Here is a 27,314-nt window from a genome sequence, read left to right on the forward strand (position 1 = left end):
AATAACTCCCTTTCCAGATATGATACTATATGGTCTCCACTTCAGAGATACTGTGAATCTTAGATAAGCCTTCATACGACTTGTGATCTTGTTAAAATTCGTTAATCTCTCTTTTAGTTCCATACTCAATTGTACTTTCTTTTACCCAAGTGTATGCGATGTTCAGTGTACTTTCTTTTTGCTGATATACACAGTGTTGTTGTTTTATATCTCTATTTTGGCTATATTGCTTATATTGAAAATAAATAAAAAATTTTGAACAAAAAAAATAAAAAAAAGGTCTTGCCTTTGAGTTTTGAGGTAGATTAGTAGGTGTCATCAATCCTTGAGACCATTAAAGAAAAGCATCGGTACCCAACGCAAGAAGGGGAAGAAAGAAGAAATATTCAAGAGTGTGTACTGCATGCATTCAGAAGTACCTGTAAGACAGAACATTTATAGAAAGAATCAAATTCTTGATTTAAATTACCGGTACTTACCGTAGTTAAATTTTTATATTATATTTATTTATTTATTTGGAATAATCCGAAAACGTTTACTTATCTGTTATTGCCTTCTGTAGAAAACACTGAAGAGATGTGGTAAATGATATTTTAAATTTGTTGGTAACAGCTCATGCTCTATTGGGGAAAAAAAGTCTTTAAGTAATTGGTTTATATTCAAGAGAAATTTATGCAATTGTTGAATGCTGAGAACCATAATTCTGTTATAATTATTTATTAAAAATAAGAAATTCAACTTTGCTTATACGTATATTGCAATAAATACTTTGCATTTTTAAGACCATATCTGAGTATTAAAGTTTAAAGGTAACAATCCCCCTTTACATAACCATAGCGCGGTTTTCAGCGCTAGCTGTAACGGCTCCGACTCTCATAGAATAGCTATGAACGTCAGAGCTGCTACCGCTGCGGTCAGCACTAAAAACCACACTACGATTTTGTAAAAGGGGGTATATTTCACCCATTCCCTTAATTGTACGGATGAAACAAATTTTTATGTGAGCCTGGGAGAGTTCCTATTGAAAATACTCTCAGGATTGCTCTGGGATTGCTTGTTCAGCCCTGATGTTGCTTTCATAGCATTGCTGTCCAGTCTGCTTTGCATCAGATTTATGTTCTCATACTCTACTATGGTTGAACTCATAAAAAATGCAACTCTGTATGAGATAATGGATTTTCATCATACTTTTAGAAATAACTATACTTCAGTGCCAATCATTTTTCTTTAACCTTTAGGATGAGCACTATTATTCACAAAAGAATGAAGCATCCATGGCTTTGGCCTGATTTTTTATACTTTAGATTAAAATCAGGAAAAGAACACAACAGAAATCTTAACATACTTCATATGTTCACTGAAAAGGTAAGACATTGAATGCCATAATGAAAGCTTACTACTTTCGATATTCACAAAATTTATTTTTGGGACAAAGAATTTGGATTTATCTCAATGTAATAAAATCTACTCAGGATCATAGAAAGATGTTTTTAGCTATGCGGGATGAAGTATTAAATATGGGAGCTACCTTTATACTAAGTTACCCCTGCAAATGTCTCCTGAGATATGCTGGGACTAAATACGTATTTTTTGCTCTGGATCAGCTTCAACACTTTTTGGACACAAAAATGTTTAATTTTAATTATAGGATAAGGGCTGTAAGAGAATTTAGGCTGGTAACACATTAAGCCTTTTCTTTAGTGTTATTAGTTAATATAGAGATCTTCTTGTCTAATTAATATACGTGTTTCCCATGGAGTGTCATAGTGGTCAAAGGAGGAGTTTAAAAAGATATGTAACTAAATGAAAATGGGCTTTTTTCTTTTTTTCTTCTAAAATGTGATTGCAATTTGGTTTAAAAGGCATAAATAAATAAAAAAGAAAAGATAAGATATATACACTGTAATAAAACCCGTGGAGGGGCATAATCGAAAGGGACGTCTAAATCCGTTTACGTCCATCTCGCAAGTCGTCCAAAGTAAAAACAGCTTAAGACACATTTTCGAAAGATACGTCCAACTTTTTTTCCATTTCGAAAATCGTCTAATTATACGTCCTGACGATCTGATCGTCCAAGCCACTAAATCGTCTATCTTTATACCACATTTTCATCCAACTTTCCATCCAAGTCCAAAACGCCTAGAACAAGCCCTGTTGGACGTGGGAGGGGGTCTGCAAAGTGATGGACTGCACACCCAGACATGCCACCTAAATAGTGGGGTACCTTACAGGGCACTGCTGTGAACTTCACAAAAAGGGTGCCATGTCTTCTCCTCCCTACAGCTCCCTTATAGGTTACGGTGACCACCCAAACCACCTCCAGAATCCCCTAGACCCACTTATCTACCACCCCAATAGCCCTTTTGGCTGCAGGAGCCACTTATATTCCAGTACAAAAGGGTTTTGGGGGTGTATAGGAGAGTGCACATGTTTAAGTATCAATGCAGTGATTACAGGGGCTTATGGGCATGGGTCCTACTCTCCATGAGTCCCTAACCCACCCCCAAAATGACTTAAGCTGCCTCTGGACTGGACGACTAGGCTTTCCTATGCCAGGCGGCCAGGTGATGATGGTCTGGAGGCTGGATTTTAAAGTTATGATTAAAATTTTTATGGGGGGATTGGTGATCACTGGGGTAGTATGTGAAGGTCTGTTTTATGTGTTTGCAGTGCTTATCTGGTGACTTTAGGTGGGTTTTTGTGACTTAGACCATGTTTTAGATGGTCTAAGTCACAACATCCAAGTTCCGTCTAGGCTCTATTGTAAAACTTTTGGTTATACATGCTGTACGACTAAGACTAAGCCAGCCCACGTCCCGCCCAACTCCCGCCCTCGACACGCCTCCCGAAACGCCCTGTTTAGCTTTGGTCGTTCAGCGGCACTGTGAAGGCCTAGGTCATTTAGAAATATGTCCAAAACCCGTTTTTATTATCGGCACTTGGACGTTTGAGAATTGTTCGTCCAAGTGCCGACTTAGGCCAGTTTTTGGATGGCCAGCACACGCTTACAGTCAAGAGAATGCAGAGTCACTTCTCAAGGGTGAGAATGGGGCTTCGGAAAAAACACAGGAAGAACAATGGATTGGTTGATATGAAACTCTGAAACAACCCTAGGCAAGAACTTAGGATGGGTACTGAGAACCACCTTATCATGATGGAAGACAGTGAAAGGTGGGTCTGCTACCAAGGCGTGAAGCTCACTGACCCGACGGGCAGAAGTGAGAGCGATAAGAAAATACAACCTTCCAAGTAAGAAACTTCAAGTGAGTCCGCGCTAGTGCCTCGAACGGGGGTTTTATCAAGCGAGTAAGGACCATGTTAAGATCCGAAACCACAGGAGGAGGTTTAAGGGGGGATGAACATGGAAAAGGCCTTTCATGAAGCGGGAAACCACAGGATAAACAGAGATTGGCTTCCTGTCAATCAGCTGATGAAAAGCAGCAATGGCACTAAGGTGGACTCGAACCGGAGAGGACTTGAGTTCAGTGCCAGACAAGTGTAACAGGACAACAGATAAGGAGGTGGACAGCGGCTCCTGCTGTCGAGTAGCACACCAGGAAGAAAAGCGGGTCCACTTCTGATGGTAACATTGGCGAGTGGACTCCTTCCCAGAAGCCTCCAGGACGTCCAGCACAGGCTGAGAGAACTGGAATGAAGGCATCAAGTCTCAAGGAACCAAGCCGTCAAGTGCAGAGACTGAAGGTTGGGATGAAGTAGAGAACCTCGACTCTGTGTAAGCAGAGAAGGAAAAGCAGGCAGACGAAGAGGCTTCCTGGAGCTGAGTTGCAACAGAAGGGAGAACCACAGCTGTCGGAGCCACCGAGGAGCTATCAGAATCATGGTGGCACTCATGGACTTGAGCTGGACGAGAGTCTTCAGAATCAGAGGGAATGGAGGGAACGCATATAGGAACAGGTTCGTCCAGTCCAGCAGGAAAGCATCTGCCTCGAGTCTGAGAGGGGTGTGAACCCTGGAGCAGAAGCGGGGTAACTTGTGATTGAGGGGGAACGCAAACAGATCGACGTCCGGAGTCCCCCAATGAGCAAACACCTGACACGGGGTCATGGAATGAATGGACCACTCGTGAGGCTGCAGAAGACGTCTCAACCGGTCCGCCAGACAATTGTGTTGGCCCTGAATGTAGACCACTCGAAGGAATATGTTGCGGCGAATGGCCCAATCCCAGAGCCGCATTGCCTCCTGGCACAGGGGCAGGGACCCTGTGCCCCCTTGTTTGTTGACATAGTACATAGCGACCTGTTTGTCCTTGCGGATCAGCACCATTCAGTCGCAAAGCAGGTGACAAAAAGCCTTCAGGGCGAGGAAAATAACTCGAAGCTCCAGCAGATTGATGTAACAAAGGTGGTCGGCACTGGACCAAAGACCCTGATTACGAAGACCGTCCAGATGAGCCCCCCCAAGCATAGGCCGATGAGTCCATCGTGATGACCTTCTGCGGAAGGGGGGCATGAAACAGAAACCTCTGAAAAGATTGGAAGAGTGCATCCACCAACGGAGAGACTTCTTCAACAAAGGAGTCACGACAATGAGTCAAGAGACAGAGTCTCGATCCTGGTTCCATTGGGATGCAAGAGTCCACTGCGGAATATGTAGGTGAAGTCTGGCAAAAGGAGTCACGTGAACCGTAGAGGCCGAGCACAAATGGGCCACCCTCTGGCACAACCGAACAAGGGCCTCTAGACGAGGCCGAGGCAGGAAGGAGCGGAGACGGACCGTGTCCAGGACCGCTCCAATGAATTCCAGAGACTGGGACGGACAGAGGTGGGACTTGGGGAAGTTCACCTCGAAGCCGAGACTCTGCAGGAGCAAGGTGGTCTGATTCATCGCTTGCAGAACTTCGTGGCACGAGGACGCTTTGATCAACCAGTCGTCGAGGTAGGGAAACACCTTCAGGCCGCGGAGATGGAGGGCCGCAGCTACTACGATTAGACACTTCCTGAAAGCCCTCGGGGAGGCCACCAGGCCGAAGGGAAGGACACGATATTGGAGGTGGAGATCCCCCACCCAGAATCTCAGATACCGGCGAGAGGCCGGGTGTATCGGAATGTGCGTGCAAGCCTCCTTGAGGTCCAGTGAGCACAGCCAGTCCCCCTCGTCCAAAAGGGGATACAAGATAGGAAGGGTGAGCATCCTGAACCATTCCTTGAATAGAAATTTGTTCAGAGCACGGAGATTCCAGGATCAGGCGCAGATCCCCCGTCTTCTTGGGTACCAGAAAGTACCAGGAATAAAATCCGGTATTCCACTGGTCCAGAGGAACCTCTTCGACTGCCCGAAGGCGAAGAAGGGCCTGAGCTTCCTGTAGAAGGAGAGTCAGCTGAGACTGGGCAGAAAGAATCTCTCTTGTAGGAAGGTCCGTGGTACGTGACTGAAGTGCAGGAAGTACCCTTCCCGGATGATAGAAAGCACCCAGCTGTCGGTGGTAAGACTTTCCCCACTGGGTATAGAAATGATGGAGATGACCCTGGACATCATCTACCTGGATTTCAGCAAAGCATTTGATAGCGTACCACACCGCAGGTTGCTGAGTAAGATGAGTGCTTTAGGTTTGGGCGACACATTGACCAAATGGGTTGGGAACTGGCTTGGAGGTAGGCTTCAGAGGGTAGTGGTGAATGGCACCCCCTCTGAAATGTCAGAGGTGATAAGTGGAGTGCCACAGGGCTCCGTCCTGGGCCCGATCTTGTTCAACATCTATATAAGAGACTTGACAGAAGGGCTCCGAGGTAAAATAACATTATTCGCCGATGATGCCAAACTAAGCAATGTAGTGAGCAAAAGCACAACAGACAAAAATTCAATGGCAGACAAAATGATGCATGACCTACTTCTAAAGGAGCGCTGGTCTAGGTCCTGGCAACTCAGTTTCAATGCCAAAACATACAAAGTCATGCACCTGGGAAGCCGAAATCCATGCAAGATTTACACCCTAAATGGCGAGATCTTGACAAGAACTGAAGCAGAAAGAGACTTAGGGGTGATTGTCAGGGAAGACATGAAGTCTGCAAATCAAGTAGAGCAAGCTTCATCCAAAGCAAGGCAAATCATAGGTTGCATACGCAGGAGTTTCGTCAGCCATAAACCTGAAGTCATTATGCCACTGTATAGATCCATGGTGAGACCGCACTTAGAGTACTGTGTGCAATTCTGGAGGCCACATTACCGCAAGGATGTGCTGAGACTGGAATCGGTCCAGAGAATGGCCACCAGGATGGTCTCGGGACTCAAGGAGCTCCCATACGAGGAGCGGTTAGGGAAGTTGCAGCTCTACTCACTCGAGGAACGTAGAGAGAGGGGAGATATGATCGAGACATTCAAGTACCTCACGGGTCGCATCGAGGTGGAAGAGGATATCTTCTTTTTCAAGGGTCCCGCGGCAACAAGGGGGCATCAGTGGAAAATCAGGGGCGGGAAACTGCACGGTGACACTAGGAAGTTCTTCCTCACCGAAAGGGTGGTTGATCGCTGGAATAGTCTTCCACTTCAGGTTATTGAGGCCAGCAGCGTGTCAGATTTTAAGGCCAGATGGGACAGACATGTGGGATCTATCCGCAAAGATAGATAGGGAGGGTCATTGGAGTGGGCAGACTTGATGGGCCGTGGCCCTTATCTGCCGTCTATTTCTATGTTTCTATAACCCCCGATGGGGAGGGGGGAAGGCTCCAGGAGGAAGGGAGCCCCAAGGCTCACACTGGAATTGTCAAAAAGACGGCCCAGTCTTCGCCGGAGCTGGCGGCTGGGCCTTAGCAAAGCGCTGCTGCTGCTGTTGCGGCCACTTCGAAGGAGGCAGGAGTAGATTTCTGCGGATACCTCCGGAGAGGAATTTTATAGTCCCGAGGCGGAGGGGTCTTTGGCTTAAGTCTCACCAGAGATGCGAAGAACCGTTCGTGTTCCAAGAGGCGCTTAGTGGCTGCCTCAATGGAATCATCAAACAGCTTGTTTCCCACGCAAGGGAGATTGGCTAGATGATCCTGGAGGTTCGGATCCATGTCCACAATCCTGAGCTAAGCGAGGACAACTCATAGGCGTCATAGGCCGCCTGAAACATATAGAGGCGGAGCTGGGAGAGGGTCTCCTCGAGGAGATGAAATTCCTGACACCGAGAATCTAGTACATCTTCCTGGAACGAGCGGAGGGCATCCACACAGAACCGGAGGTAGGACATGAAGATAAAGCTATAGTTGAGGACACGGTTCGCCATCATCAAATTTTGACAGCGACCAAATTTGTCCATCGTACAGCCCTCCCTGCCCGGAGGGACGGCAGCGTAAACCTTCAAGGGGTTGGACTTTAAGGAAGACTCAATCACCAAGGACTGATGAGAAAGCTGAGAACTCTCAAACCCCTTAACCGGGATCGTCCGGTAGTGGGACTCCAACTTGGAGGGAATGGCTGTGACCGCATAGGGGGTCTCCAGGTTCCAGAGAAATGTTTGCCGGAGAACGTAGTGCAAAGGCAAGCGCATCGCCTCATGGGGCTGATGATCAACACCCATTGTCGCCAGGAATTCCTGGGAATAATGGGACTCAGACAGGAGGTTCAGGTTCAAGGCCCTACCCATGTCAGAGATGAAATGAGTAAAGGAGGAGTTTCGAGAAGACTCACCCTCCTGAGGAGACCCCGAGCGAGATCTGGGGACAGCCGAGAAAGAGGGAGAAATTTCCCTTGAATAGTAATCCGGAGCCTCGGAATCCCGTGAATGGGAGACCGAAGAGGCTCGCCTAAACTGTCTGGGGGGGGTGTCGAGGAACAACCCCGAGCAAGATGGACCGGGGAAGACCCCGGGTCCGAGGAAGCCGCTGGTGAAGCTTCAGAGAAGACGGGGTAAAGGAAAATTCCTCCACCAGCTTCAAAGAAGACCCCTTAGAGGCTGGCAGCCGCCTCGATGGGGAACATACACTAGAGTCCAACTCGAGGACAAGCGTGTGCCTGGAAGGTTTCATGGTCGGAGACCTGCCCCGAAGAGGCAGAGAAGACCGGGGATTTTTAGGAGGGACAAGCTGCGACATAGCAGCGGGGGAAAAACGGCCCCCAGGCCTGGATCCCCGAAAAGTCACAGGTGACTCGGTGGAGGAAGAGTCACTCGAGGGAACCCAGCGAGTCTTGCGGGAATGGACTCGAGATACGAGGGTACACTCAGGTTGGTCAGATTGAGACAGGGTCGAGACCGCGGTCAGAGGCGTCGAAGCTGGGACCAGTTGGCTCACCACTGAGGAAATCTGCGTGGTAAGTATAGCCTTAAGCATGTCCTCGAGCATAGGCACCGAGAGCAAAGGTGGTTGGGCCTTAGGTGCAGCAGTTCACTCCTTCGGGGGCGACCTCAAGGAAGAGTATTCCCTATGTGAGGAGGCACGCTTAGAATGATGTCTCGAAGATGCCGACGAGGCGGCACTGACAGGAGACTCCGAGGTAGGCTTCTTTACCGGCACACCTGAGGAGGAAAGAGGAGACTTACCCGAGGCCGGAGTAGCAGGAGGAGCCGAGGCCGGAGCCTTCAAGGCCGACGGGGACTTCGAGGCCGAGGCCCCCAACAAGGGCGCCGAGGCCGAGCTCGAGGCCTGTTCTGCAAGATCCATGGGGCCAAAGAGTTGGAGAATCTTGGCCACCCTCCTACGAAGAGCCCGTGGTTGCAAAGTCGCACAACAGGGACACGACTCAGTGCGGTGCTCTGCACCCAGGCACTCCACACACCAACGATGAGGGTCGGTGATGGAGATAACCCGGTTGCACTTAGTACAGTTTTTAAACCCGGAACGAGGCTGGGACATAAGAAAAAAATACGGCCCCGCCCCGCGAGGTCAGGCGGCCTGAGTAAGACTGGTCAAAAATATACGAACGGAAAAAAATGAAAAAGAAAGGAAAACAAAGACGCTGGCACAGCAACTTGACTGAAATTAACCAAACAAGCTGCGGTGCAAGAGGGATAACAATATCGCGCGAAGCAAGGGAGCAGTGCTTTTGGCTCTGCGGAAAACAGAGAACTGAGGCCACGCTGAGGAGACGCATGCTCTAGGTCGGGCGGGAGGGGCACGCGCGCATGCCAATCGCAAGCTTGAAGGTCTTCAAGCAAGTTTGCTTGCAAAAACGTCTGCTAGGGGGCTCCATCGGTGACGTCACCCACATGTAGAGAATATGCTGCCTTCTTGTCCTGGGATAACTAACAGTTAAGGATTTTTTAACAATTCTTTTTAGGCTCTCAAACTGCCTCATCACTCTACAACCCTGCTTGATAGAGGGATTCAAACATCTGTTTAGGCATACCTGACTGAGACAGCCTACTATGACTTAGTAGTCTACATTTAAAACATTATTCCTCGCGTTTTTAAGGTACAATCAGATCACTCTCCAGCTTTCATTGATAGATTATTGACCTCGAGGATGATTTGATCGATCCAACAGTTTCTTCTTACAATTCCCTCTATGCGCCAAATAGTTTACAATACCACCCATAATACCATCTTTTCAGCTGTGGCACCATAACTGTGGCAGTCTCTTTATCAATGTAAGACAAGAGCACTATGCCTCCAAGTTTAAATCAGGCCTAAAAGCTTTTCTATTCCAAGATGCTTTCAATGTCTGAAGCATTTATTCAGCCTTCTCTCCCTTCTTCCTCACCTTTTGCCCACCTTCCTGGTTTATCCCCACCTTCCTGGTTTATCCCCTCTGGTATGAGGAAAGACTTAAAAGGTTAGGGCTAAAGAATGACAAGGGGAAAAATTTTTCCCCATACCCATGGGAACTCATTTTCCCATCCCGTCCTCACGAGTTATTTTCCACTCCCTACCCCATTCCTATAAGCTCTGTCCTCATCTGCACAAGCCACAAACACTTTAAAATGTAAGTATTTGAGGCTTATGTGGTTAATCCAGAGCTTACAGGAATGGGGCAGGGACAGTGACAAAGCACATGGGGATGGAACAGGGAAATTTGTCTCCGTGTCATTCTCTAGTTAGGGTTCTTTAGCTTGGAAAAGAGACGGCTGAGGGGGAGATAAGATTGAAGTCTACAAAATCATGATTGGAGTAGAATGGGTACAAGTGGATCGTCAAAAAATTACAAAGACTAGGGGACACTCGATGCAGTTACAGGGGAAAACTTTTAAAACCAATAGGAGGAAATATTTTTTCACTCAGAGAATAGTTAAGCTATGGAATGCGTTGCCAGAGGTTGTGGTAAGAGCAGATAGCATAGCTGGTTTTAAGAAAGGTTTGGACAGTTTCCTGGAGGAAAAGTCCATAGTCGGTTATTGAGAAAGACATGGGGAAGCCACTGCTTGCCATGGATCGGTAGCATGGAATATTGCTACTCCTTGGTTTTTGGCCAGGTACTAGTGACCTGGATTGGCCACCGTGAGAACAGACTATTGGCCTTGATGAACCATTGGTCTGACCCAGTAAGGCTATTCTTATGACGTTATGTTTTTAGCAGCTTAGAAGTGCTGCTGCACATCCAGAAAGTTGGTTTTGATTATTGGCACTTGGACGTCCAAGTGCTGACTTAGACTGGTTTTTGGACATTTTAAACTTTTGATTATAAGCCCCATAGGATTCTATAAGGCCTGCCTTGTGCAGACTTTTGATACACCTGATTTCTGCCTTTGAGATTTGCCAGTGTCATCTCGGGACCTCTTTTCCTATTTCTTAAGATTTAAGAAAGACAAAACTACTCATATTCCCAGGAATATGAGGGCTCCTTTTCTCTTTCTCCTTTGGGAGGTTCTTTCTGGCACCTACTAATTGCACTTAGCAGGTTGGTTCCTAACAACTTGTGTGCCAAATGAAAAAAAATTGATTAGTGTTTTTCTTGTTAATCATTGTTCCTTTGTCATGAGTTATAGAGCAGAACAGAATATGATTTGTCACTGGGGAAGTTCCCCATGTCCCTCCTCTTTTCTTCTATTTTAGTGGAGTTCAGTTTTATTTGGTACCAACCGAAGAGGGAGCTGTTTTCCACTGCATTAGGGGAGGAGTTCAGAGATTTTGATTGACACTCTTCTGTAGATTTGCAACTAATGGGAAGCAACAGCTGTGGTACAGAGTCTTATGTCTTCTAACAGAAAGAAGACTAGCAAGGTAAGAACTTAATATTTCATTCCTCTTGGTGTAGAAGTCTCCATGACTCTACTAGATGAAGATGAGAAATTGTCATGTAGTATGTGCCACACTTTACTTTTGTTATATTTCACTGATGACTTATATCTTTGTCAAGATCCACTATTAATTTGAAGTCTTCACCAATTAAACATGGGGTTTTCCCTTCTGCAGCAATTACACCTGCAAGTTTTTCAAAAATGGATGGACAGTCAATATTTGGAGCATAAATGTTAATGATTTGTTAGATGTGTATCTTTAATACTGAGGTTAACTTAACCCAGCGACCTACATTGTCTGACGTGATTAAGTTAATTTTTCTGTCTGTATGTTTCTTTGCTAGTAGTTATTCCATTGTTCTTACCTTCTGCAGGTGAAAAGAGAGGGGGAAGAACCCAATTACATTTTAGTTTGGGTGCTTCAACCAATGAAGTGGGTCTCTTGAAGTAAAACCACATCAGGATTATATTTAGATATATAAGAGAGTATTTTATCTTTTATTGGGATTGTGTATGTCCTTGACATTAACCCCCTCTTCTACAAAGCCGCACAGCAACAGCCCCGAAGCCCATAGAGATTTAAAGGGCTTCGGGGCTATTGCCGCGCAGCTTTGTAGCAGAGGGGGGTAAGTGAAATACAATTAAGTGACATTGTCACAATTTCTAACAAAGATTCAGGTAAAAGTCTAAACAAGTTCATATAAAAAATACACCCATGCTTAACACTCTTCATGCATCAAAAATTATATGATGCAAAAAGAAAGAGAAAAGTACAGGTCAGTGAGGTTAAAGGAGACAACTTTAGAAAACAGTGGCAAATGTCTCATTTATGCTAAGAGCATTAGCATTAACATTCAGTTGATAGTGTGATAATGATTAGTAACAATAAAATACAATCAAGATATTACATGCTTTATACAGTAGAGTCTTGGTTAACTAGGACTCTCACACAACTGGCAAAAAATTGCTAGGAGGGGGGGAAGTTCCCCGAAGCAGCAGCTGAACTGCAAATCCTCTGTCCCCCAAGCCCTGAAGTAGCTACAAACCTCCTCCCTCCTGCCCTGAAGTACCAGCGTGGTAGCGGTCCTGAATCACAAAGCCCCCTCCCTCCCTCAAGCCCTGAAGTGGCAGAAGCAGGCGGCGGTGCTGAGCCATGAACTCACTCGCAGCAGGAGGCAGCCTCAAAACTGGCTGCTTGCAGCTAGCCCCAGCAGGGCCTTTCCTCTGACACATCGGAAGTGATGCATCAAAGGAAAGGCCCTGTCAGGGCTGGCCGTAAGCTGCTTGCTTCTGCCACTTTGGGGCTTCATATTGTATTATATCAAAAATAAGAAATTTTGGATCAATATGATTTATACCTTCTACTTCATTATTATTTACTTCTCATGGAAAATATGTTATCCCAGGACAAGCAGGCAGCATATTCTCACACATGGGTGATGTCACCGACGGAGCCCCGCAGCGGACAGCCTCGAAAGCAGACTTGCTTGAAGATCTTTATAAGAGCTTCCGAGTGCTGCATCGCTCTTGCGCGAGCGCCTTCCCGCCCAAACTAGAGGGCGTATCTCCTGTGAGGATCCTCAGTTCAACGATTTCCGCGGAGCCGAGACCTTTTCATCTAAGCTCTGCAGCCTTCATGCCTTCTCTTCACCACGGCTCTTTCTTTTAGTCGCTGTGTTCGCGTCTCCTTCTTTTCTTTTCTTTTTTTAAAAAAAAACAATTAAAAAAAAATAATACTTTGATTTCTTTCTTTTATTTTTTGGCCGTCCAGTGAGCGGGCTTTGGGCCTAGGCCCACCCCACGCCTCGCTCGGTACGGACTTTGTGTTTTCTATGTCCCGGCCTCTTACCGGGTTTAAATGTTGTTTTCAGTGCGGCAGGACTATTTCCATCACCGACCCTCATAGTCGGTGTATGGTTTGTTTGGATCCCGGACATTGCCCTGAAGATTGTCACCGCTGCTTGACTCTTCAACCTTTGGCCTTTCGTCGCCGCTGTGCCCGTTTTGACCAACTTTTTGGCACTATGGAGCCTGAGAAAACCTCGACCTTGGGGACAACCTCGGTCTCGAAGGCCTCGGCTTTGGCTGTGGCCTCGGGTTTGAAAGCCTCACCTTCGACTTCGACGCAGGCCTCGACCTCGGCGTCCTCGGTCTTGAAGGCCTCGTCGGCTCCTCCTTTGAAGTCTGCCTCCGTGGGTAAGTCTCCTGTCTCTCTTTCAGGTACCATCCCTAAGAAGCCACCAGAGTCTCAGGCTCCACAAGCCGTACCTCCAGTTTTGTCCGCCTCCTTGATACCTCCAGCTAAGCGTGCCTCCAAGCCTCGGGAATAATCAACTTCGAGGTCGCCCTCTTGGAGCGCACTGCTGCACCTACGAGACCTGATCCTTTTGTCTCGGTGCCGATGTTCAAGGACATGTTAAAGTCCATATTGACCACTCAAATTTCCTCGATAGTGGCTCAACTTGTACTGTCCTCGACCCTGCTTCCTGTAGACCAGCCTGGGCAGCAGTCTGAGCCTCCTGTCGAGGTTCCGGTTCCAGAGTCCACAGGTCGGCCCACCCCTAGGAAGCGCAGAGTTGTGGTCATCGGGGATTCACTGCTAAGGGGCACCGAGGGACCAATTTGTAGACCAGATCTGCAATCAAAAGAGGTCTGCTGCTTGCCGGGGGCCAGGATCCGGGATGTAACTGCTAGCCTGGGCAGACTCATCAAGCCCCAAGATCACTTCCCTATGATTCTCATACACGTCGGAACCAACGACATTGCCAGGGGCACCCCGGAAAGCATTCCCAAAGACTTCAGAGCCCTGGGGGAGAAGCTGAAGAGGATGGATGCGCAGGTGGTCTTCTCCTCGATCCTCCCAGTGAGGGGCAAGGGCAGTGCCAGGGAGGATCGAGTCCAGAGGGTGAACGACTGGCTGCAGGAATGGTGCAAGGAGATGAACTTTGGGTTCCTGCACCACGGAGAGGCACTGCAAGGACTGCTTGGACCAGACGGGTTACACCTGACCAAGAGGGGGAAGAACGTCCTTGGACACCGTCTAGCCCGCCTACTACACAGGGCTTTAAACTAGGTAAGTTGGGGGAGGGTACGGGCTGCCAATACTCTTTTGAGGCTGAACTAAGTAAACACTACATTTCTGGGACACATTACAATTCTGGGTCTAAGGGGAGTACACATAGCAATTCTGGGTCTAGAGGGAGTACACAATGTAATTCTGGGACCAGCGAGAGTGCACACATTATAAACTGCACTAATGGAGCTCAAGTAGCCCAAACGGGAATACCCCCACAGGGTACACACATTACCAAGTCTGGGATAGGAGCACACTGTAGTCATGGGGAGTCCGGGATAGGTGCACGCTGTAGCTCTGGGTCTAGGGAGTGTAAGAGACACGCAAAAAATACTAATGGTGTCCTAGTCGATAAAGAGGGACTGTCCCCACTGAGATACAACAAGCACACAACATGGAGGGCTATGTACGTCAACGCCCACAGTCTGGGAAACAAGATCCTAGACTTGGAAACAGAAATGAGGAATGCCGACCTGGATGTGGTGGCGATATCTGAGACCTGGCTCACAGACTCCCATGGGTGGGACATGGTCGTACCAGGTTACAACTTGCTTCATCGGGACAGGGAGGGCAAATTGGGAGGTGGGGTAGCATTATATACTAAAGATGACATTAAGGTCACCAGAATCACAGATGTACAGTACACTGGGGAATCCCTTTGGGTAAATTTGGCCAGAGGGAAGGACAAATGCCTGTATCTTGGCATAGTATACAGACCCCCAAGACATCAAGAAGACCTAGATATGGAATTAATCGTAGATATAGAGAATATCACCTTGCGGGGGGACACAGTATTGGTAGGTGACTTCAACATGCCCGATGTGGATTGGGTCACGCTTTCCTCTGCTTCCGGCAGCAGCAGGAAGCTATTAAACTCTTTGAATGGAGCAGGACTCAGGCAACTGGTATTTGAGCCAACAAGGGATCAGGCAATTTTGGACTTGGTACTTACCAATGGAGAAAGTATCACAGAGGTCTTGGTAGGTGAAACTTTGGCCTCCAGCGACCACAATATGATATGGTTCAATCTCAGGAAAGGTTTCACGAAATCTACCACACTGACCAAGGTTCTCAAGTTCAAGGACACAAACTTCCAAGACATGGGAGACTTCGTTCACCAGGCACTACAAATCCAAGCAGACACCGACAGCGTGGAAGAAATGTGGTCCACTTTGAAAACCACTATACAGGAAGCAACAAACCGCTATGTTAAATCAGTAAGCAAATGGAGTAGGAACAACAAGCCACAGTGGTTCTCTATGGAAATCTCGGACCTCATCAAAGAGAAGAAAAAAGCATTCATCTCTTACAAACAATCAGGGACTCAGGACTCCAGAATAGATTATCTGACCAAATCAAGAGCCGTCAAAGCGGCAGTTAGAGAGGCCAAATTCTGCATGGAGGAGTCTCTAGCAAAGAACATCCAGAAGGGAGATAAATCCTTCTTCAGGTATATTAGTGACAGAAAAAAGAACTCGGGCGGGATAGTACGACTCAGAAAACCAGACGGAGACCATGTAGAGACGGACTCGGAAAAAGCCCAACTGTTAAATGAATACTTCTGTTCAGTCTTCACCCGCGAGGCGCCGGGAATCGGCCCTCAGTCACAGACAAGGATCAAATCAGTAGACCCGTTTAGTAATTTCAAATTTACACCCAGCAGCGTCTACTGCGAGCTGTCAAAAATCAAGGTCAACAAGGCAATGGGGCCTGACAACCTACACCCCAGGGTACTCAGGGAGTTGGGCGATGTCTTGGCGGAACCACTATCCGCGCTCTTCAATCTCTCCCTTAGTACAGGTAACGTCCCGATGGACTGGAAGACGGCTAACGTCATTCCACTACACAAGAAAGGCTCCAGGATGGAGATGGCAAACTACAGACCAGTGAGTCTCACTTCAATAGTGAGCAAACTAATGGAAACCCTAATCAAACGCCAATTGGATAGGATCATGGACGAGGAGAATCTACAGGATCCCCGCCAACATGGATTTACTAAGGGGAGATCCTGCCAATCCAACCTGATCAGCTTCTTTGACTGGGTGACGAAGAAGCTGGATGTTGATGAGTCCCTGGACATCGTCTACCTGGATTTCAGCAAAGCATTTGATAGCGTGCCACACCGCAGGTTGCTGAACAAGATGAGTTCTTTAGGTTTGGGCGACACATTAACCAAATGAGTTGGGAACTGGCTTGGAGGTAGGCTTCAGAGGGTGATGGTGAATGGCACCCCCTCCAAAATGTCAGAGGTGATAAGTGGAGTGCCACAGGGCTCCGTCCTGGGACCGATCTTGTTCAACATCTATATAAGAGACTTGACAGAAGGGCTCCGAGGTAGAATAACATTATTCGCTGATGATGCCAAACTGAGCAATGTAGTGAGCAAAAGCTCAACAAACAAAAAAGCAATGGCAGACGATATGGTGCATGACTTACTTCTGCTGGAGCACTGGTCTAGGTCCTGGCAACTCAGTTTCAATGCCAAAAAATGCAAAGTCATGCACCTGGGAAGCCAAAATCCATGCAAGATTTACACCCTAAATGGCGAGATCCTGACAAGAACTGAAGCAGAAAGAGACTTAGGGGTGATTGTCAGGGAAGATATGAAGTCTGCAAACCAAGTGGAGCAAGCTTCATCCAAAGCAAGGCAAATCATAGGTTGCATAAGCAGGAGTTTCGTCAGCCGTAAACCTGAAGTCATTATGCCACTGTATAGATCCATGGTGAGACTGCACCTGGAGTACTGTGTGCAATTCTGGAGGCCGCATTACCACAAGGATGTGCTGAGACTGGAATCGGTCCAGAGAATGGCCACCAGGATGGTCTCGGGACTCAAGGAGCTCCCGTACGAGGAGCGGTTGGGGAAATTGCAGCTCTACTCACTCGTGGAACGTCGAGAGAGGGGAGATATGATCGAGACATTCAAATATCTTACGGGCCGCATCAAGGTGGAAGAAGACATCTTCTTCAAGGGTCCAGCGGCAACAAGGGGGCATTTGTGGAAAATCAGGGGCGGGAAACTGCACAGTGACACTAGGAAGTTCTTCTTCACTGAAAGGGTGGTTGATCGCTGGAATAGTCTTCCACTTCAGGTTATTGAGGCCAGCAGTGTGCCGGATTTTAAGGCCAGATGGGATAGACATGTGGGATCTATCCGCAAAGATAAATAGGGAGGGTCACCGGAGTGGGCAGACTTGATGGGCCATGGCCCTTATCTGCCGTCTATTTCTATGTTTCTATGTTTACTTCGAGGCAGGTCTCGGAAGCCTCATCAACTCTCTTCTACTGACACTTCACCCAAGCCTCCGTCAATGTCTCCGCTGCCTCGGTCGAAGCATCACTCGAAGCACTTTGCTTCCAAGCTTCGTAAGGACACATCTCTGGTACAGAAGCTTTCAACTTCAATGGATCCCAAGACTTCCTCCAAATCGAAACAGCAGTCTCGTCTTCGAGGTGCCTCGACTACACCTCCGAGATGATCTAAGTCGAGGACCCCTCCGTCGAGGCCTACTTTGCGAAACTCTTCCCCTCCTGCCTCAACACACTCTATGCCTCGAACCCTGAGGACCTCGCCGTTGAGGAGCTTGAAGCGCAGGCACTCGCTGACTCCACACCATGCAGACAGTGCAGCTTCTTCAATCACTATGCACTTGGACTCGGAGCCCTTGTCTCAATATTCTAGAGAGGCTTCTCCGTCCTACTCGGTGGTTCTTCGATCTCGATCTCCCTCTCCAGAGGATGCCTCGACCTCTAAGTCCACTTCTTTTGCAAAATTTGTCTTCGAGAAGGGGAAAGCTCTTCAATTGGATCTTCATTCTGACTCCAAGTATATCCCAGAATACTTGGCTGACATGGAGCTGCCTCATCCACCTAAAGAGACCTTGAGGCTCCCTATGACTCCAGTTCTCAAACAGACCTTCACGAGGAACATGGAAACTCCTTATTCCATTACGGCCATTCCTTCCAAATTGGAATCCTGCTACCGCACTGTACCCTGCAAGGGATTTGAAAAATCTCAATTATCACATCAGTCTTTGGTGGTGGAGTCGTCCTTGAAGAAAGCTCATCCTTCTAAACTTTCTGCTGCAGTTCCTCCAGGCAGGGAAGGTCAGACCATGGATAAATTTGGACGCTGATTGTACCAGAATTCCATGATGGCTAACAGAATTCTTAATTATAATTACATTTTTACCACCTATTTCAATCATTTTCTGAAATTGTTGCCTTCCTTTTATCCAGATCTTTCCAAGCCACGTCTTCAGGAGTTTAAACAAATCCTTCAAACTCTATCTCAATTGAGGCTTTTTATGTTACAGGCCTCATATGATGCTTTTGAACTTTCCTCCAGAGTCTCTGCCTTTGCAGTTGCCATGCGTTGCCTTGCTTGGCTATGCATTGTTGACATGGATCCCAATCTGCAGGATCGTCTAGCCAACTTGCCTTGTCAAGGGAATGAACTTTTTGATGTCTCCATTGAAGCTGCCACCAAGCGCCTCTCAGAACACGAGCGCTCTTTTGCTTCTTTAATTTGACCCAAGCCCAAGACTCCTCCGGCTCGGGTATACAAACAGCCACACCGTCGTTATCCTCAGAAAACGACACCAGCTTTCTCCAGACCTCCACCTTGATGTTCTCAGCAACAACAGCGTCAGCAGAAGGCTCAAACTCCTGCAGCCACTAAACCACCTCAGTCTTTGACGTTCCCAGTCTGAGCATTCCAACCTCCCTGTATCAGAATTCTCTTCTGCCCATTGGAGGTCGTCTTTCCCATTTTTATCCCCAGTGGGAAACCGTCACATCAGATCTTTGGGTTCTGACCATTTTACGAGAGGGATACCCTCTTCGCTTGCTTCAGATTCCTCCCGATCACCCTCCAAGAGAGTGTCCTTCCAATTCGTCGCAACTTCCCCTTCTTATTAAGGAAGTTCAGGCTCTCCTTCGCCTTTGAGCTGTCGAGGAGAATCCTCTGTCGCAGCGGAACCTGGGTTTTTATTCCCGTTACTTTCTGGTTCCAAAGAAGACGGGGGACTTGCGACCCATTCTGGACCTCTGAGCCCTCAACAAATTTCTGGTCAAAGAGAAGTTTCAGATGCTCTCATTGCTGACCTTGTACTCCCTGATGGCTCAGAGAGATTGGATGTGCTCGCTGGATCTTAAGGATGCTTACACGCATATCCCCATTCATCTAGCCTATCGCAAATACCTTTGATTCAAGATGAGGAATCTTCATCTTCAGTACAGAGTTCTTCCTTTCGGACTCACCTCCTCCCCCAGAGTATTTACGAAATGTCTGGTGGTGGTGGCTGCAGCTCTTCGTTCTCAGGGTCTTCAAGTTTTACCGTACCTGGACAACTGGTTTATCAAAGCCCCCCTCCCCTCAAGGGGTTATTGCAGCGACCCAACAGACTATTCTGTTCCTCCAAAATCTGGGGTTCGAAATCAACTTTCCAAAGTCTCAGTTGACCCCATCTCAATCTCTCCAGTTCATTGGGGCCACCCTGGACACCGTCCAACTCAAAGCGTTTCTACCTCCGCCGCGTCGAGATGCCCTCATTCGCCTTTGTCGTCAAGTATCTCGTCTTCCATCAATTTCTGCAAGACAAATGATGGTTCTGCTCGGCCACATGGCTTCTACGGTTCATGTGACTCCTTTTGCCAGACTTCACCTTCGCATTCCTCAGTGGACCCTGGCATCTCAGTGGCAACAAGCTACAGACCCGCCTTCCCGACAAATTACAGTAACTCCTTTGTTGAAGCGGTCTCTCCACTGGTGGATGCTCTCTTCCAATCTTTCCAGAGGTTTGCTGTTTCACATTCTTCCTCATCACAAGGTTCTCACAACAGACTCGTCAATCTACGCATAGGGGGCCCATGTAGACGGCCTCTGTACCCAGGGTCTATGGACTTCGGCGGACAGACTTTGTCATATCAATCTGTTGGAACTCAGAGCGATCTTCAATGCTCTCAAAGCTTTTCAATACCTTTTTCGTCACAAGGTGGTACAGGTCCAGACGGACAACCAGGTGGCCATGTATTATGTCAACAAACAGGGGGGTACGGGTTCTCACTCCCTGTGTCAAGAGGCTTTGAATTTGTGGCATTGGGCAATTCATCAGAACATCTTTCTCAGAGCTGTCTATATTCAGAGTCAACAGAACTGTCTGGCGGACAACTTGAGTCGCCTTCTGCAACCTCACGAATGGACGCTCAATTCCCCCACACTGCATCTGGTATTTGCTCGTTGGGGGACCTAGCAGATAGACCTTTTTGCGTCCCCCCTCAACAATAAGCTGCCTCAGTTTTGCTCTCGAATATACTCTCTGCAACGTCTGGAGACGGACGCTTTCCTCCTGGATTGGACGGGTCAGTTTCTCTATGCCTTCCCTCCATTTCCGCTGATTCTCTGGACTCTTGTCAAGCTCAAGAGGGAACATGCCACCATGATTCTGATAGCTCCTCGGTGGCCCAGACAACAGTGGTATTCCCTTCTACTTCAACTCAGCACCAGGGAACCTCTACTTCTACCAGTCTTTCCCTCTCTGCTTACTCAGAGTCAAGGATCTCTACTTCATCCCAATCTGCAGTCTCTACACTTAACAGTTTGGTACCTTTCGGCCTGTCTGACTCCTCGCACTTCTCTCAGTCTGTTCAAGATATTTTGGTCGCTTCCAGGAAGCCATCCACTCGACAGTGTTATGACCAGAAATTGGCTAGATTTTCTGCTTGGTGTTCCACACGTCAGCTAGAGCCAATGTCTACATCCTTGGCTTCTGTTTTGGACTATTTACTTCACTTATCGCACTCTGGACTTCAATCTACATCCATTCGAGTCCATCTTAGTGCTATTGCTGCTTTTCATCAGCCTCTTGATGGGAAATCTCTCTCTGCACATCCTGTGGTTTCCCGATTTATGAAAGGACTCTTTAATGTTTATCCTCCACTTAAACTGCCTCCGGTGGTTTGGGATCTCAATGTTGTTTTAGCTCAACTAATGAAGCCTCCATTTGAACCACTTGATAAAGCTCATCTCAAGTATCTCACTTGGAAAGCGGTTTTCCTCATTGCTCTCATGCCTGCTCGAAGGTGAGTTACAAGCTTTGGTTGCGGACCCGCCTTTCACAGTTTTCCACCATGACAAGGTGGTCCTCCGTACTCATCCAAAATTTTTGCCTAAAGTGGTTTCAGAATTTCATATCAATCAATCTATTGTTCTGCCAGTATTTTTTCCGAAACCTCATTCTCACCCTGGAGAAGTGGCGCTCCATACTTTGGACTGCAAGCGTGCTTTGGCTTTCTACTTGCAATGCACTCAGCCTCACAGAACATCTCAACTTTTCATCTCTTTCGATCCAAATAGGTTGGGACGTCCTATCTCAAAGCGAACCATCTCCAACTGGATGGCTGCTTGCATCTCTTTCTGCTATGCTCAGGCTGGTCTCCCTCTGCAGGGTCGAGTCAAGGGCCATAAAGTTAGAGCAATGGCAGCATCTGTAGCTTTCCTCAGATCAACTCCTATTGAGGAAATCTGCAAGGCTGCCACTTGGTTCTCGGTTCATACATTCACTTCTCATTACTGTCTGGATACCTTATCCAGGAGGGATGGCCATTTTGATCAATCTGTTTTGCAAAATATTTTTTCTTAAATTGCTAACTCTCCCTCCATCCCTTTCTGCTTAGCTTGGAGGTCACCCATGTGTGAGAATATGCTGCCTGCTTGTCCTGGGATAAAGCACAGTTACTTACCGTAACAGTTGTTATCCAGGGACAGGAGGCAGATATTCTCACAACCCACCCACCTCCCCTGGTTGGCTTCTTAGCTAGGTATCTGAACTGAGGATCCTCACAGGAGATGCGCCCCCTAGTTCAGGCGGGAAGGCGCTCACACATTCTCAATTATAAAGATCTTTAAGCAAGTCTTATAAAGATCTTTAAGCAAGTCTGCTTTCGAGGCTGTCCGCTGCGGGGCTCTGTCGGTGACGTCACCCATGTGTGAGAATATCTGCCTGCTGTCCCTGGATAACAACTGTTACGGTAAGTAACTGTGCTTTATTGTCATATACCTGGTTCTTGGTGTGGTGAACCATAGAGATAGGGACCCAGGCTCATATCCCACTCTATCTAGTACACTTGTGGTGAAACAAGAGCTCTCCAAAGCTACTGTACCTACATAAAGGTGGCACCAAGTTTATTTGCAATTTGATATACCGCTTATCAAATATCTAAGCAGTGTACATAATTAAAATAAGGGTACAAGATATAAATATAGACAGTAACCAAAACAAACTTATGAAAGGGGGGGGAGAGAAATACAATAATGGGAAGGGAAGAGAGGAAATACAATAATTCAAAGGAAAGTAATACAATGAATGGAAAACACAGTAGGGAGGGTGTAAATTTTGGGTGGGTTTTGGCGGGTTCCCTGTACAATATTAGGGGTTAATATAAGAGATATACCTGGGACCTTTTATTGGATTGGATTTATTTCTTTTTGAAAAAAGATGGTTCAAAAAGATAGACACACTGAGCTCAAAAACATCTAGAAAATAGTCATTTTCAAAACAAAAAGTTGGGCATTTTTCTAGTTTGAAAATGACCATGTTTCTACTGGATTTTTGGACATTCTTCTAAAAAATCCAAATTCGGATTTTGACTACCTCTTGTCAAGCAAATCTGGAATTTAATAGTGATCTGACTGTTTTTTGTTTTGGGAATGTTGGCCAGGATGATCTTCTACCTAATCAGACTAAATTTCTTATGCAAGGTAAGTTGTGGTGCTTTTTTGGAAGCACTTGACTGCACCCATCCTTTTTAATAGGTGGCCTAATACATATTATATTCTTGCTATCAAAGGTTATCAAAGAAAGAGCCTCTGAACTAGAACAACTTACAAGCACTGACAGCTTCACCGATGGTAATTCTGATTCAAGAAGGCCTAAAGAAAGAAAAGCTTTCCTCGATATGCTTCTGACTACAACTGATGAAGAAGGAAAGAAACTTAGTCTTAAAGAAATTCAAGAGGAAGTTGACACTTTTATGTTTGCGGTAAAACACTTTATAAGATACTTTTTGAGAAAACATTTTTATGTCTTTATGCTATTGTAGCAGAAATCATGTTTACTATCAGCATAGTAATCGCGGGCTCCCAACTCTAATAAATGAAATTATGGTGGGTGTATCATTAAGAAGAACAGATCTGCAACTTATAGAATGCACAATTATGAATGACATATATGCCTTGTCTGTTAACTCTTGTATTGTAACATATACCAGTATTCCATACCAGTTGGGAAAGAGACCTATTTGAAAAAACTAACCAGATTATATTCAGCTGGCGGCACTCAGTGTGGTTTTTTTTTTTTATTGGTATCGCTGGCTAGATAAGACCTTAGTATTGAATGCTAGTCATGGCCAGGCACCAGCACTGAATATCAGGAGCTAAGTTTGATGGGGATGGCCATAGGAGCTTATGCGAGTCTTGGTTGATATTCAGTTATATGTACATATGAGATATTTAAGTCTGGCTGAATAACAGCCGGAACCCGCATAACTTTTTAAACTGAAAAGCCCCCTTCTGTCCTCCAAAATAACGCCCCCCCCCTCCCTTCTACTCCCAACTCATGAGAATCAAATCCCCTCCCACCACTGGAATGAGCCCTATCCCATCAAGTTCTAGATAAGTCCATCCTCTGGGCCTACCTGTATCCCTGGTGGTCCTACTGGGATTATTGGGGGTAGGACTGGAGAGTGTGGTGCAATGATTAAAGCAACAACCTCAGCACCCTGAGGTTGTGGGTTCAAACCCACACTTCTCCTTGTGACCCTGGGCAAGTCACTTAATCCCCCAATTGACCCAGCTACAGTAGAGAGATTGTGAGCTCATCGGGACAGACAGGGAAAAATGCTTGAGTACCTGAATAAATTAATGTAAACTGTTCTGAGCTCCTTTGGGAGAACAGTAAAGAAAATAGATGAATTAATTAATAAATAAATAAATAGGAAGTCACGGCAGCCATTTTCCTAGTGTAACTGAAAGGGGCAGAAGTGAGAAGGCTTCACATATACATCCAGTGACCCCACTGGGACCACAAGAGAGGCAGGTGGGCCAGGGAGGGAGCCTACCAAGACCGGGGGAGGCAGAGGCAGAAGAGCTTTGATTCTCATTGTTGGGGTAGGAGGAAGGGGGGTTGGGGAGACTTCTGAGTTTAGGGATTTTTTTTTTTTTTTGAACTGTCCTAAATTCATGCACTTAGCTACTATGTGGGCCCCAGTTCTGAATATTGCTGGCACCCACACCCACAGCTCCTCACAACACCACCCTCATTCCGCCCCTGATCTGCTTACTTTTGGTTGGACTGTCTTGTGGACATATTCAATGGCACTGTTTGGTTATGTGCTGCTGAATATCACCACTTAGGTGGTGGTAAACAATTTAAGTGGCCCTCCAAGTACCTACAAATCCAAAATGTGGCCCCACTAAGGGTTTGAGTTTGAGACTACTGCTCTAGGGGCATGGTATAAAGCTCTAACCCACTCACTGAACAACCCACCAATTCCCATTTTCCTCATCACCGCCCATAGAAAATTCCACGAAACCCGGTCAAAAGCTTTCTCAGCATCTACCACCATTACCGCTGCTGGGTCCCTTCCCTGCTTCACCTTCCACAACAAATGTAGGGTATGCCTAATATTATCCCCAACCTGTCTTCTGTGGATAAATCCTGACTGATCCTGATGGATCACTGTAAGGAGCAACCTACCGGGGCGTAAAGCCAGAACATAAGCAGTGCCTCCGCTGGGTCAGACCATAGGTCCATCCCGCCCAGCAGTCCGCTCCCGCGGCGGCCCGAACAGGTCACGGCCTGTCTGAGTCACCAGAAGGGGCCCCCCTTGCCACCTTGGTTTCCCATTGAGTCCTATCTTCCCATCGAAGTCCTAACCCTCCGGTCTTGCACATGCACGACCTGGTTGGATTTCTATACTTGTTACCTGGTTAGCTTTCTATACCTGTGTTACATCCCAGCACCTCTCAGTATCCCACGATCCCCCTATCGCTCAGGAATCCGTCCAATCCCTGTTTGAATCCTTGTACCGTACTCTGCCTGATCACTTCCTCCGGTAGCGCATTCCAAGTGTCCACGACCCTTTGGGTGAAGAAAAACTTCCTTGTATTTGTTCTGAACCTATCTCCCTTCAGTTTCTCCGAATGCCCCCTCGTGCCTGTTGACCCCTTCAGCCTGAAGAATCTGTCCCTATCCACCCTCTCTATGCCCCTCATGATCTTGAAGGTCTCTATCATATCTCCCCTGAGCCTCCTTTTTTCCAGAGAGAAGAGCCCCAGCCTATCCAACCTCTCGGCGTACGGGCAGTGTTCCAGCCCTCTTACCAGTTTCGTTGCTCTCCTTTGGACTCTCTCAAGTACTGCCATGTCCTTCTTGAGGTACGGCGACCAATATTGAACGCAGTATTCCAGATGTGGACGCACCATCGCTCGATACAATGGCATGATGACTTCCCGCGAACCTTTGCTATAATTTACACATCTACATTCAACAGGGAGATAGGTCGATATGACCCGCAAAGTTTTCAATAAAATCGATATCCCTGCTTCACTCATAGTACCAGGCAATAGGCCCCCTTGCTGAACCCCATTTATCAATCGCAATAACAAAGGTCCTACCTGCTCTCCAAATTTCTTGTAGAAACGACTCGTGTACCCATCCAATCCAGGGGATTTCCCTGGCTTAGCTCCCCTAATGACCTCCAAAACTTCCCACAACGTCACCGGCTCATCAAGCCGCATTTGATCTTCAGGTGATAGGACCAGCAACTCTACCCTTTCCAAAAAACTCTCCACCACCCCCTCAGTCCCCTCCCCTCCAGAACTATATAATCGTCGATAAAAATCCAAAAAGGAATTTCCAATGGCCCTATCGGTAACCTGTACATTCCCGCTGTCCTTAATAATAGCAATAGTAGCTCGAGCTTGTTTTAGTTTAATATAACGAGCTAATTGAGCACTGCATTTGTTACTATGCTCATAGAGACAGGACTGGAAGAACTCCCGTATATGATTATAATCCTCCATCTGGAGCTGCGTCAATTTCCCCCGTATTTAGCGCAACTGTGCCAAAGTCCGAGGATCTGGACAGGTCTTATGTGCCAATTCCAATGCGATCAATCTTTCACATAAGCCCAGTTGCACTCGAGCTCTATTCCGTTTAAATCGAGCACCCCATTTAATAAATACTCCGCTCAGTACTGTTTTAAGTGCATCCCATAAAATTCCATATGACACCTCACCTATATCATTAACCTTCAAATAAGTAGTGAGGGTGTTAAGAATTCTGTCACTACCTCAGATGCATAAAGCAGTGATTCATTCAGTCTCCAATACCGGATACCTCCCTCTGGCAGTACTCCCATACAGTCTACTGAAACTGGGGCATGATCGGAAACTTGGATCCCACCAATCTCAGCCTCCTGAACTGTGCTCCATTGGTTCCGAGAAACCCAAATCCCATCGATTCGTGTATTCTGAGCATGAGAATAATAAGTATAATTACGCTGGGTCCCATGAAGAAGATACCAGCAATCTACCAGCCCCAGAGTGTGCATAAATGCACAAAATACCCGCCCCCCCCCCCCCCAAACCAAACCACCACTCCCTGGGTAAACATCAATAAATCATTCTTCAATCCTTGATAGAACCCCCCTGATCCACATTGGGGCCATAAATATTTAGAATAGTAACCCTTTGCCCCTGTAATGACCCTTTCAAAGCTCCCCTGTACATCCCGATAGACCTGGTCAATGACCAAACCCAGTCCCTTTCTTACCAAGATTGCAATCCCACCCTTTTTTTTTTGTGGGGGTGCGGGCCTTGATGTGTCCAAACTGGTCATAGGCCGGATGTTGCAATAACGCAGCATCCCTGGGCCTCAAATGTGTCTCCTGTAACATGCAGATGTCCCAACCCAGTCTTTTCAGTTCTCTGTAGACAATACTCCTCTTCCCTGGACTGTTCAGCCCGTTAACATTCCATGACCTGATCCTGAATAAATTCCCATCCTTTCTATTCCCCTTATTTCCTCCCCTCAAATTCTGAAATTTCCCCAACCTCCCCCTTCTCCC

The 27,314-nt window shown here is 46.9% G+C and overlaps 1 protein-coding gene across 4 annotated transcripts in view; it reads left to right on the top strand.

Moving 5' to 3' along the window:
• Window positions 1–27,314, top strand: part of LOC117360138 (cytochrome P450 4V2) — a 129,016-nt gene that overhangs the window by 45,461 nt on the left and 56,241 nt on the right. For all 4 annotated transcript variants that reach the window (XM_033943880.1, XM_033943862.1, XM_033943889.1 and 1 more), the window contains 2 exons: window positions 1,239–1,365; window positions 23,034–23,225. In XM_033943880.1, the coding sequence (XP_033799771.1) occupies window positions 1,239–1,365; window positions 23,034–23,225 (319 nt within the window). The remainder of the gene's footprint in view (window positions 1–1,238; window positions 1,366–23,033; window positions 23,226–27,314) is intronic.

The sequence above is a fragment of the Geotrypetes seraphini genome, chromosome 1 (genome assembly GCF_902459505.1).
Source record: "Geotrypetes seraphini chromosome 1, aGeoSer1.1, whole genome shotgun sequence".
Classification (NCBI taxonomy): Eukaryota; Metazoa; Chordata; class Amphibia; order Gymnophiona; family Dermophiidae; genus Geotrypetes; species Geotrypetes seraphini.